Source organism: Equus quagga, chromosome 19 (assembly GCF_021613505.1).
Source record: "Equus quagga isolate Etosha38 chromosome 19, UCLA_HA_Equagga_1.0, whole genome shotgun sequence".
In the NCBI taxonomy this organism is placed as follows: Eukaryota; Metazoa; Chordata; class Mammalia; order Perissodactyla; family Equidae; genus Equus; species Equus quagga.
Window position 1 is genome coordinate 25,276,917 of NC_060285.1, and position 12,507 is coordinate 25,289,423.

At 39.3% G+C, this 12,507-nt stretch overlaps 1 protein-coding gene across 1 annotated transcript in view; it reads left to right on the forward strand.

Annotated features, from left to right (window-relative positions):
* The window catches only part of CCDC38 (coiled-coil domain containing 38), a 53,392-nt gene that overhangs the window by 24,473 nt on the left and 16,412 nt on the right, over positions 1–12,507 (forward strand). The window contains exons 9-13 of the mRNA XM_046646262.1: positions 1,247–1,336; positions 3,479–3,536; positions 9,201–9,270; positions 10,662–10,813; positions 12,117–12,252. Of these exons, the coding sequence (XP_046502218.1) occupies positions 1,247–1,336; positions 3,479–3,536; positions 9,201–9,270; positions 10,662–10,813; positions 12,117–12,252 (506 nt within the window). The remainder of the gene's footprint in view (positions 1–1,246; positions 1,337–3,478; positions 3,537–9,200; positions 9,271–10,661; positions 10,814–12,116; positions 12,253–12,507) is intronic.

Consider the following 12,507-nt stretch of genomic DNA (forward strand, 5'->3'; position numbering starts at 1 on the left):
TGTGTTGGGTTGGGGAGAACTTTGCACAATGATTCTGAGGTTGATCTAAAAAGACACATACTTTTGAAGTGAGGAGGCAATGGGGGTGTTACTACTCCTTTAAGATATTATGTAACATATTATTATAGAGTATCAGAAATTAAAATAGGGTGGTATTGGTGTTAGGAAGTCAGCTCAATGAATCGGAAATAGATCCTATTATATATAAGAACTTAAGTGATAAAAGTGGGGTCACAAATCAAAAGGGAAGGCTTCCACTTCTAGCAACTTTCTGCTAACAAGGACCAGACACTCTCCTGCCTGAAAGGCTGAAAAATATATGAAGCACCAGTTTTCAGAGATTAGATTTCAAGGACTGAAGCAAAGGAATCCCTCAGAGAGAGGAGACAAAGGTGATGAGCCCTGTGATGGCCTCAACATACTGCCTGGGGAGAGTTTCCAGGATGCAGCTTAGGGAGGGGGAGTCCAGGTTGGCCCAGCAGTGCTGGTGAATTGAACAGACAGAGCCGGGGGTCCAGAGAGGCCTTGCAGCTGGAGTTCTCAGGGCAGAGGACTGGAGAGGAGACAGCCAACCAGAAAGAGAGTTCTGAAGATTTGCAAAGTCTTCGGCTGAGAGGTGATCCTGAGACTTCAGGGTAAGAACATTTACTCCACAGAAATTGGTAAACTACAAATCAGGGAGAATTTTTTTCCAGAGAGCTGATTGTTAAACATTTACTGCAGGCCACGGATGGCTGCCCTGCTCACTTCCCTTGAGTCTCTCACTGTGCCAAGCATGATTAAATAGATCATGTATGTAAAGTATTGAGCACAGTGATGACACTTGGTTAAACTCAATACACAGTGTTTGACAAGAGAAAAAACAAATGGAAAGGAAGACTGAGAAGTTGATGCATTTAACGGTTTAAGATTCAGTGTTCCTTGACGTGTTATCTAACTAGAGGATGGTCAGAAACCAACGAGCCTCTCAGTCCAGAGGAGTGAGTGGCTAACACTGGGATTTTAAAGGTATGACAGATGGATGCAGGAAACACAGATCTCCTCATGCCCTGCAGGTCAGTTCTTGTGCATTCTGCCTGCCCCAGAGACCAGCTCTTGCATTCTGCATCATACATTTGCTGGTCAAGATGTCCCCATCTTATATTTCTGTCCCTGGAAGTTTTCATACTAACTCTACCTTCACCTTGTGACAAAGCTTGCATTCTCAGAAGTGCTTCCCCACCCCCCTTTTTTTTTCTACTTCTAGAACAAGATACAAAGAAAAAAGAGGGCAATATTGAGGAGCCCAGGAGGACATCATTTTCAGAAGACTATTCTCTGGGAAAAGCTAGCCAAGGTAACACTAGAGATTTGGGACTTGACTCACAAAAATAAAACCAGAGGTGACCATCTCAAAGTGGAGCTCAAGGACCTATAAACTAACCTGGAGAACAGAAAGTGCTGTCCATACTACCCTTAATCCTGGGGAGCTAGTAGTTCCATTTCTCTCTCTGACAGTATTAGAAAACTCAGATGGGTGGCTGAGTGGACAGAACAGGCAGAGAAGTTGGGCAGAGGACCTGGCACCAGTCGCCCCTTGGCTGACTAGCACGCTCCCTGAGGTCCTTCCTAGCTGGATCTCCTCATTCCTCTAGTTCAGGCCTGCCTTCTGGTATTGATGGGCCCATTTCCAGGGCCCAGCAAACTGGGTCAATTGCAAGCAGGTGACTGCCATTGGCCAGTGATTCAGGGAAGTAACGGGAAAACTGACGTAGCTCTACCACGCCCACAATCAACTCTGAGAACCCCTTCAATGTCAACCTGCCCTGCCCTGTAGTCATTTGAGCTTGCAACCCTCAAGGCAGGCTGATTTTTGATGGCTCCTTTTCTCCTTTACCTTGCTATCAACCATTGGATGTATTTAGTGGTGGGGGCAAAGCTCAACAGCACAATTTGCCTGCTCAGAAACAACCCTGGTATGAGTCTTTTGCCTTGTGCACTTGGCCAGCTGATTGAAAAAGTGAATTCTTTTGGACTGTGAGGCCAATTTGGATGCAAATTATTTAGGATATATTACTTTGCCTGTTAGAGGATCTGGAGCAGGGCATGGGGGAAGCGGGTGGAGGGAGTGAGTGGTGAGGCCAACATTCTCTTTTAAATCTTGAATATAGAAGTCACTCAGTTTAAATAACATCCCTTAAGACTTTTTAGTAATATGTGTTTGGTTATCAGCTTAAAAGCTAAGATGGTAATTTATGGCAGTGGTGGAATCCATCTGGTTCTTCATCCATTTTCTTTCCTTCCTTCCTCCAATCACCATATATTTATCAGAGGCATACAACATATCAGGCAATCTTCAAGACTCTGAGTACACAAAGGTGAATCGGACAGAGTTCCATACCCCCGAACTGTACAATACAATATAGTGGGACTAGTGATAGATAGCTAGGGCTCTGGGGGCAAAAGCCAAAAATGAGATCTCTGCCTGAGCCATTTAGAAGAGTCTTTAAGACGAAGTCACATTTGAGCTGGATTTTGAAGAATAAGTAGGAGCTTGCCAGGTGGAACAGGTGGTTTCAAGATAGAAGAATAGCAAGGAGAGTGGCTGGAAGTCCTAAGAGGGCTGGCATGAGGAAACATGACTTGAGGGTACCTGGGGGCCAGGGGATGAAGAGATCCAAGCCCAATTTTACCCACTTCTCAGTTTCAGGCCAGAATCAGGCCCAGACATTGATGTGGGGGGAACAAGTGCATGTGGGTGTAGGGGGAACAAGTGTATGGGCAACTTGTATGTGGCAGTGGCAGGTCTCTGCAAAGGTGTAATAATTAAAGTGTCCCAACACTTTTATTTTTTCTCTTGATTAAAAAAAATCTGTGATTAGAAATATATATGATTAGATAAAAATAGAACCATGATTTATATTTCACTTATACTTATGTCCCTGATTTGTGACCTTCAAAGGTCGTATCATGTTTTTGACAGTATGCATCCTCCCAAACCAATGATTTTTTTTTTTTTGACGAAGATTAGCCCTGAGATAACATCTGCTGCCAATTCTCCTTTTTTTGCTGAGGAAGACTGGCTCTGAGCTAACATCCATCCCCATCTTCCTCTGCTTTATATGTGGGATGCCTGCCACTGCATGGCTTGATAAGCGATGCGTAGGTCCACACCTGGGATGTGAACTGGCAAACTCTAGGCAGCCGAAGCAGAACGTGTGAACTTAACTGCCGTGCCACCGGGCCAGCCCTGCAAACCAATGCTTTTGATTTTATTCTTAAACTTGGAACCCAATTTCAGTAGAATAAGAGAGCTACATTTTTATATGATTATCATTCTGATGATAATAATAATAATAATAATAAAGTAATGGACATAGCCATGTAGAAAAACAAATATCTTGCACCAAGGAACAAGGACTCATTTCTAATTACATGTTATTTCTTTTCACCTCTACCATCACCAATGACATGGACTTCGCCTGGACATTTTGAACAGGAAAACCACACAAGAAGTCCACTCTCATCCTAGAGAACAAGAAATCATCCTTATCAAAGTACAGTACACACTTGATTAACTCTCTTGGAAACTGTGAATGTTTTTTGGCAAATCTCTTTTAGCCTTTCTTCCACATACACACCTCGTATCCACATCCATTGTAATAGATACTGGAGGCAGTGGTCGCTGTTCTCTGTATGCTCCTGAGGCGCTCAGGCTCTCTTAGGTCTCCCTGCCTTCTTTGATGAGTGCCTGCAAGTGCTATTTGCAGAAACTGCCTGCCCCCTGCCCCTTGGGTCTTTGCCTCTCAGAATCCACTGCCCAAGTGTTTGTTTATTAAGCTACTCTACTGGCCTGTGTGTTTGTAATTTCACCACGTCATTCAAAATTGCTGCAAAGGCGATAAAGCATTTTTGTTTGTTTGTTTCTTTCCTTACTTGATTGTTGACTCATTTGTACTCAATATTGCATAAATTTGTTAGTTCTCAATCCTGGCTACCCCAAGGAAACTTTAAAAAAATATATCGATGCCCTGGTTGGTTACACAGGCCCTGAGGAAAGGATCTGGGCCAGCACCATAGTATCCATGACAATCACACATGACAAAAGTCAACATAGACACTCTGCTCTGAATTCCAGGGGCTGTGGGGTTGCTCCACTTCTGTGGCATTTAGCAGCCACTGTTTTGTTTTGTTTATAATTATATTTTATTTTGAGAAATTGTAGATTCACATGCACTTGTAAGAAATAATACAGAGAGATCCCATGTATCCTTTACTCACTTTTCCCCAGTGGTAACATCCTGCAAAATTGTAATACAATATCACAACCAGGATATTGACATTGATACAGTCAAAATACAGTGAAATACAGAACATCACCACAAGGATTCTTCATTTGCCCCTTTATAGTCACATCCACTTCCCTCTTTCTACCTCTCCTTAACCCCTGGGAACCACTAATCCGTTCTCCACTTCTATGGTTTTCGTCATTTCAAGAATGTTATATAAATGGAATCATAAAGTATGTAAGCTTTGTAAGCTTTTGGGATTGGATGTTTTCCTAAGCATAATTCTCTTAAGATTCATCCAAGCTGTTGGTTCCTTTTTTACTGCTGAATAGTATTCTATGCTATGGACACACTACAATTTAACTATTCACTCATTGAAGAATATCTGGATTGTGTCCCATATGGGGCTATAATGAATAAAATTGCCATAAATATATTTGTACAACTTTTTGTGTTAATAGTTTTCATTTCTCTGGGATAAATGCCTAGAGTCCAATTGCTGAGTTGAATGGTAGATGCATGTTTAGCTTTTTAAAAAACTGCCACGTTGTTTCCCAGAGTGGCTGTACCATTTTACATTCCCACCAGCAATATATTAGGGATCTGGTTTCTTTAAATCCTCACCTGCGTTTGGTACTTTGACTGTTATTTTTAATTTTAGCTAGTCTGATGGATGTGTATATCTTATTGTGCTTTTAATTTGCATTTCCCTAGTAGCTAATGGTGTGGAACATCTTTTCACGTGCTTGTTTACACCTTTATATCCTCTCTGATGAAATGTCTATTCCCATCTTTTGCTCATTTTCTAACTGGATTGTCTATTTTTGTCTTTGTTTTTTACTGTTGAATTTTGAGAATTTTTTATGTCTTTAGATACTAGTCCTTTGTGGATATGTGGTTTGTAAATGTTTTCTCCCAGTCTGTGGATTGTCCTTTCATCCTCTTAACAGGATCTTTTGTAGAGTAAAAGTTTTAAATTTTGATGAAGTCCAATTTATCAATTTTTTCTTTTATGGATCATGTTTTTATGTCAAATCTAAAACTCTTTGCCTGGTTCTAGATCCCCCCAATTTTTTTTCATATTTTCTCCTAAAAGTAGTTTTCTATCTAAGTCTGTGATTCATTTTAGATTAATTTTTGTATAAAGTGTGGTGTGATGTTGAGACTGAGGTTCTCTTTTGTTTTTTGCCTATGGATGTCAATTGCTCTAGCACCATTTGTTGAAATGGCTTCTGCACTGAATTGCTTTTTCACTTGTGTCAAAAATCAGTTAGGCATATTTGTTCAGGTCTATTTCTGGATTCTCTATTCTGTCCCCTTGATCTGTGTGGGCTTCCCTCCACCAATACCACATGGTCTTGATTACTGCAGCTATTAGTCTTGAAATCAGGTAGACTGATTCTTCACACTTTATTTCTCTTTTTCAAAATTATGTTAACTATTCTAGTTCCTTTGTCTTTCCATATAAATTTTAGAATAATCTTGTCTATATCTACAAAAAAACTTGAATTTTTATAGGAATTGTGTTAAACCTTGTTATGGGTTGAAGTATGTCTCCAAAAAGATATGTTAATGTCCTAACCCATGGTATCTATGAATGTGACCTCATTTGGAAATAGGATCTTTGTAGATATAATCAAGTTAAGAAGAGGTCATTAAGGTGGGCCCTTAATCCAATATGACTGGTGTCCTTATAAGAAGAGACACAGAGATGCAGGGGGAATGCCATGTGCCAACAGAAGCAAAGATTGGAGGGATGCACCTACAAGCCAAGGAATTCCAAGGATGGCTGACAACACAAGAGCTAAGAGAAAGGCATAAGACAGATTCTTCCCTGGAGCCTTCAGAGAGAGCATGGCCCTGTTGACACCTTGATTTTGGACTTCTAGCCTCCAGAACTGTGAGAGAATAAATTGTTGTTTTAAGCCACTCTGTTTGTGGTACTTTGTTACAGTAGCCCTAGGAAACTAATACAAATCTGTATATCAATCCAGGGAGAACTGACATCTTTCCTAAATTAATTCTTCCACACCATGAACATAGTATGTCTTTCCATTTATTTAGATCTTTTCGGATTTCTTTTATCAGCCTTACATAGTTTTCAGTGTACATGTCCTGTATATGTTTTGTTAGATTTATACCTAAGCATTTCTTTTCTACTTTTTTGAGCAATTGTAAATGGCATTGTATTTTTAATTTCAGTGTCCTTGTGTTCACTGCTAGTATACAGAAATACAACTGATTGTTGTATTTTTATCCTGTGTATTCTGACCTTGCTGAATTCACTTATTAGTTCCAGGAATTTTGTTTTTGTTCTTTTGGTGGTTTTTTAGATTCCTTTGGATTTTCTATCTAGATTATCAAGCCATCTGCAAACAGGGATAGTTTTATTTCTTCCTTTATGATCTGTATGCCTTTCATTCCCTTTTCTTGCTTTATTGCAGTGGGTAGAACTTCTTATGTTGAATAAGAGTAGTGGGAGCAGACATCCTTGCCTTGTTCCCAGTGTTAAGAGGATTCAAGTTTTCACCATTAGGTAAAATGTTAGCTGTAGGATTTTTGTAGTTGTAGATACTCTATCATAAAGTTGAGGAAATCCTCTCTATTCCAATTTTTATGAGTTTTTATCATAAATGAGTGTTGAATTTTGCCAAATGCCTTTTCTGCATTTATTGATGCACACAGTAATATGCAAACATCACATTCACTCCCTCAGAAAGTTCTGCACTCTCATAGTTTCTTTCGTTCACTCAACAAATATTTGAGTGCCTTGTAGGCCCGACAATAAATAAGACAGTCTCTGCCCTCAAGGAGCCTACCATCTAGTGAGGAAGACAGACAAGGGATTAGTCAGTTACAATATAATATGATAATGCCATTGGAAGGATAAGCTCAGAGTGCCACAGGCATGCAAAGGAAGGACCCTTAACCCTAATGAGAAGTGAGGGAGTGAGAGAGCAAGGGCTGGATCAGCAAACCCTCTTCAGAACAAGTGGCATCTAAACTGAGTCTGGTGAGAGGAGGAAGAGTCCATGAGGACAAGCTCTGGAAGAGGGAGGGGCCTTCTGGCACAGAGGTGGCAAAGCATGGCTCTGTTCAGAATGGCTGGGCTGCAGAGTGAAAGTGGGAGACGTTCAAGGAGTAAATAGGTATGGCGGGATGAGCAGGTAAGTGGTGATGTCATGCTAAGGAGTCCGTGCTTTGTCTCTAGGGCCCTGGGGAGCCACTGAGGGTTTTAAGCACAAATATGACAGAGAACCAATTAAACTTGCATTTTAGAAAATTGGATTTGGTAGTATTTTGGAGAATGAAAGGAAAGGGACAAAACTAGAGGTAGAGGAGCTAGTTAGGAGCCTGTTGTCACAATTTAGGTGAGAGATAATGAACTGTCTCAGCCAGATAGAGGCAGTGGAAATGAAGAAGGAAAGGCTGTGAGACACATCAGGGAAGTGGCATTGACAGGCTCTGAAAGGCTCGCATAAAGGTTGGGGGTAGTGTGAGGAAGAGTGTGGTCAAAGATAACTCCCAAATTTCTAGCACGGGGTACGGCGTTGCCATTCAATGATACTGGGAACGCAGTAAGGGGAGCAGGCCTGAAGAGGAAGATAGGGAGTATGGTTTTGAATGTGTTAGTTTTAGATCCCTATGGAACAGCCAAGTGGACCCTGATGTCCAGTTGGAATTTGACTTTGAAGACTAGAGCTCAAGAAAAAGAGAGAGAGATGTGGGAGTCACCAGTATATTAGCAGTGGTTGAATCCATGAGAAGGGATGAGGTCACCCCCTAGGAAAGGGTAGAATGAGAGGGGAAGAAGGCTGAGGAACCAAAGACATTTATGTAAAAAAGGAATCCAAAAAGGTAACAAAAGTTTCAGAGAGGTGAGATAAGATTGATTAGAAAATTCTATCACTGAATCCAAGAGAAGAGTCGGGTGGACAGTAGTATCAACGCTTTCTCGGGGGATGTTCCCCAAATATTTCTTTACTTCTCTGGCCCTGTTTTCCTATGTCTTATTTCTCATTGCTTAAAGGCTAGCTCCAGGTAGGTGTTTTGTCCTCTCAAACTCAACATGAGCAAATATTAATCTTCTTATCCCATCCTCAAACCATTTTTCTTCCTGTTAGTCCCACCTCCATTATTCCAGGCTCACAGACTGCAAATCTTGGAGTTATCTTTGTCTCTTCTCTTCTGGCCCAAGTGGCTCTTTCTATTTTTGGTTCCCATGATTTCATTATTTCATATATCTCTAGATTCTCTCCCTCCTCTCGCCCATTTACTCACTTTTCCCATCATCACTACCCTCTACTTGAAAGTGTTAATTACCTAGATTACACTGAAAGCTGCCTTACTATCTCCCTAGTTCCTGCGTCCTTAAGATTCCAATCATTTTCAATGTATCCTTCTTAAAGCATTTTTCCAGTGACACCCTCCAAGCCACATAATTATTCTTTAAGGATGTACCTCATTGCCCATCCCCTCAATCTACATTCCTCAACCTGGCTGGAAGATATTTTAAAAAGTAAAATCTGCTCTTAAAAAGACAAATATTGTATTACTCAGGGTACAAGCTTTGTTTTGAGCACTAGAGCACTTGTTTAGTTTCTTAAGAAGATTGCATTAAAAGGGACAAAACAGATGTGCCAATGTAGCTTGTCATGTGTTTCTTAAAAAAAAATTACCTTACTTTAATAGATGCACCAAATAATTGGCACTGTGTGGTATGGCCCTTCCTTGTGATCTCATTGTTTGCATGTCACCCTTGTCTGGGACTGAATCTGATTTTCTTTTGCATACTCGTGGAATCCACTGATTTTTGCAACCAACAGTTCCCTAAAAGGCTAAAGGGGCTATTGAAAAGAACTATGTTACAAGTTAGGTTCCAAAGAAATTTAGAAATGAAAGAAAATCTGTTTTTTCCTTTTTCTTTTACAGCCAAGCTGAAAGTATCAGTTCAGAAGACAGTTTGGAATTCTTTTTAGATGATGATATAGACTATGACCTGGTAACCAGATTATATTTCGTAATATAAAAATTGTAATCGGTGAAAAGTACAGATGCTCATATAATCTTCTGAAATTAAAATTTCCTATTCCAAATATTCCACAAGTTTCCAGAAGGAAATATGATCTTGATACTGTTCCCCAGTTGTATATATAGTTCATTTTTGTCATCAGACTTTTTATGAAAAATAAGTGTCTGTAAGAAGGTAATAATTTAGGAGATATATATATATTATCTACAGTCTTCCTGTAAAAATAGCCACTTTCTGATTGCTTATCATTTTATTGGGGCTTGAGCTATACCAGGTAGCTAAACTGTAAGATAAAGTGACAGTCACCAATCAGCCATTTATTGCTACAAGTCTGTCTTTGAGTGAACCACACCCTATATGCAACCACAAACTCAAAAGGAACAAAAAACACTTACAAACACCATCTATTATGATATATAACACACTTTACTCATCATCTTTTTTTTAATTGGAGTAAAAAACAAAATTTACTATCTTGACCATTTTTAAGTGTACAATAGTGTTAACTATAGGCACGCTGTTGTGTAACTGATCTCTAGAACTTTTCTGTCTTGCAAAACTGAAACCCACTGCACAATTCCCCTACCCGCCCCCCCCCCCCCCCCGCCCCCCGCCTTCTAGCCCCTGACAACCACTGTTCTACTTTCTGTTTCTAGGAGTTCGATTTCTTTAGATGCCTCATAAAGTGGAATCATGCAGTATTTGTCTTTTTGTGACTGGCTTATTTCACTTAGCCTAATGTCCTCCAGGTTCATCCATGTCTATCATGTGACACAATTTCCTTCTTTTTAAAGGCTAAATAATATTCCATTGTATGGATATACCACATTTTCTTAATTTATTCATCCATCAATGGACATTTAGGTTGCTTCTACCTCTTAGCTATAGCAAATATGATGACCATGGGTGTGCAAATACCAAAATCATCTTTTTAAAAATTAAATTTACTTAAAGTAATATCTACTTATTCTTAAAATTTTGAAAAACTTAAAATAATTAAAATGTGGGGAGAAAATGACCATCACTTAGCCTCCTGTCTTTCTTTCTTGTATTCCTTCTTCCTTGCCTTTCCCTAGACCCACTTTCCCTTTTCCTGCCTTTGCCTCCTCTTCTGCTCCATCCCTTCTTCTCTTTTTCCTTTTTCCCTTCTCTAATACCTTTCATCTCCCCCCAACACCCAAAATGTCCTCTTCCTGAGGGCCAGCTCTCATGTGGAAATAGGCTCCTTTGCCATTCTCTATCCATTTCTCCCTCATAATCAGAATGGTATTCCTTTACCCCACAATATTTTTCTAGATAAGTCATATGTGCATAGGTAGCATATTTTTAAGTGAATGATATCTTCATTACTGATTGATTAGGAGCCAGAGCTTTATTTCAAAGAACCAGAAGAGTTACTTCAAGTCTTCACAGAGCTGGAAGAGCAGAATCTTACTTTGGTACAATATTCCCAAGATGTAGATGAAAATCTTGAAGATGTAAATAAAAGAGAAAAATTTATACAGGATAAAATGTAAGTCATTAAAAACAAGTAGATTTATTCTATTAAGCAATTTCTAACTAGGGACAGAGTTTAACTCACTCATGTGTTGCCCTTCTTCATGGTCTCTCTGGATTTAGGGTGGGATTTTTATTAATAGTTTACACTGCAGAGTATAAAAGGTAGATGTTATATTTACACAGAATCAACTGGCTTTAGTTTTAATCTCTACTTCCTTTTACCTGTCAAAATAGTCCTAGATAGCAATAATAAAAGTTTAAAAGATTTGAACCAAAATGTCACCTACTGCCTTAATTTTTGTTCAATGCAGTTTCCACCCTATCATGTGGCTAATCAAATCATGCTTTGGATGATAATACTAATAAATGCATTTTCCTTGGCTGTGACTTTCAGCAAAACAGTTTTTTGGTGACTTAAATATCATTTTATAATGTACATATTGATATATTGGGGTTATTATAAAAATGGATTTCTGTCAGGGCAAGGAGGCTGGACTTGATGACTCACAAAATTCGTTCCTACTCTCAAATTTTACATTACAATTTTGGAAAATAGCTTTGAGTCATAGATAATAGATCTTTGTATCTACCCATTATGAAAGTGTGTAGAACCTTTTTCAGAACAGTTTTCTGGGCCAGAAGATGGCAGTCTTAAACAGTAGGTCAAACTACATTGAACTTCAGAACAAATTAACTGGTTCAGAAGTTAAGAACTTAAAAATCATAATCTCACAGCCACCCATTATGGCTACTGGATCCTTTTAATCCTTGTCTCCTTTCTCCCAATCCTCACAGCATATGGTGCCCCTACTCCTGACAATATGATTTTGGGGGGCAAGGTGGGTATGGATAGGCAAGAAAAAGTGATCGATGTCAGATTCTGTCTCTAGATCTATACCAGAATCTCTAGGTGAGGTAGTCAGGAGTCTCTGTTTTCCCCTTAGCTCCCCAGATATTCTGATTATCAGCCAGGTTTGAGAACACTGACATAATAGGTCACACCACAACTTGGGTTCCTGACAACTCAGCTCTGCTGCTTTCTATTTGGGGGACTCCACGGAACCACAAAAGTAGGGGACGGGAAGAAAATGCTTCCTGATGGAAGTTAAAGGCAGCGTCTGTGCATTTATTTTTCTCATTTTAACTTGAAAAGTTGCATGTACTTTAGCAACGTCTTAAAATAGAAATTCATATTTGGCTTGTTAGACATAGGATGTTGACACATGATCTGGAAGGAGTGCTGAAGCTCCTGACTGATAGTTTATTTCACTAAACCATAAATTACAGACAAAGCTTTCTTTCTTCTTTTGCAATAGAAATAACAACATAGAGTTTCTTTTGAAGCACAAGAAAATGCTTCAAGCTAACTGTGTGAGAGAAGAGGAAAAAGCAGCAGAACTGGAATTAAGGTCCAGGCTATTTAGTTTTGGACAATTTAATTCAGATGCCCAGGTAATCATTCTTTGCCTATGGTAATTTTATTTTGGCTCATAATAATAATAATTTGCATTCCCTGTGTACTAAGCATTGGAATGGGGGAATTAAAGCAAACCACAAGTCCTGGGTTGATGATAGAGGCAGAAAATCAGCTTGGAATTATCTTGTCAGTATATAATAGTCAATTTACATAGTAGATAGAAAGCATTAAATTGGCCTTGGGGTTCTCCTAGAATACTGCTCTAATTATTAGAAAGTATGATGTTTAGA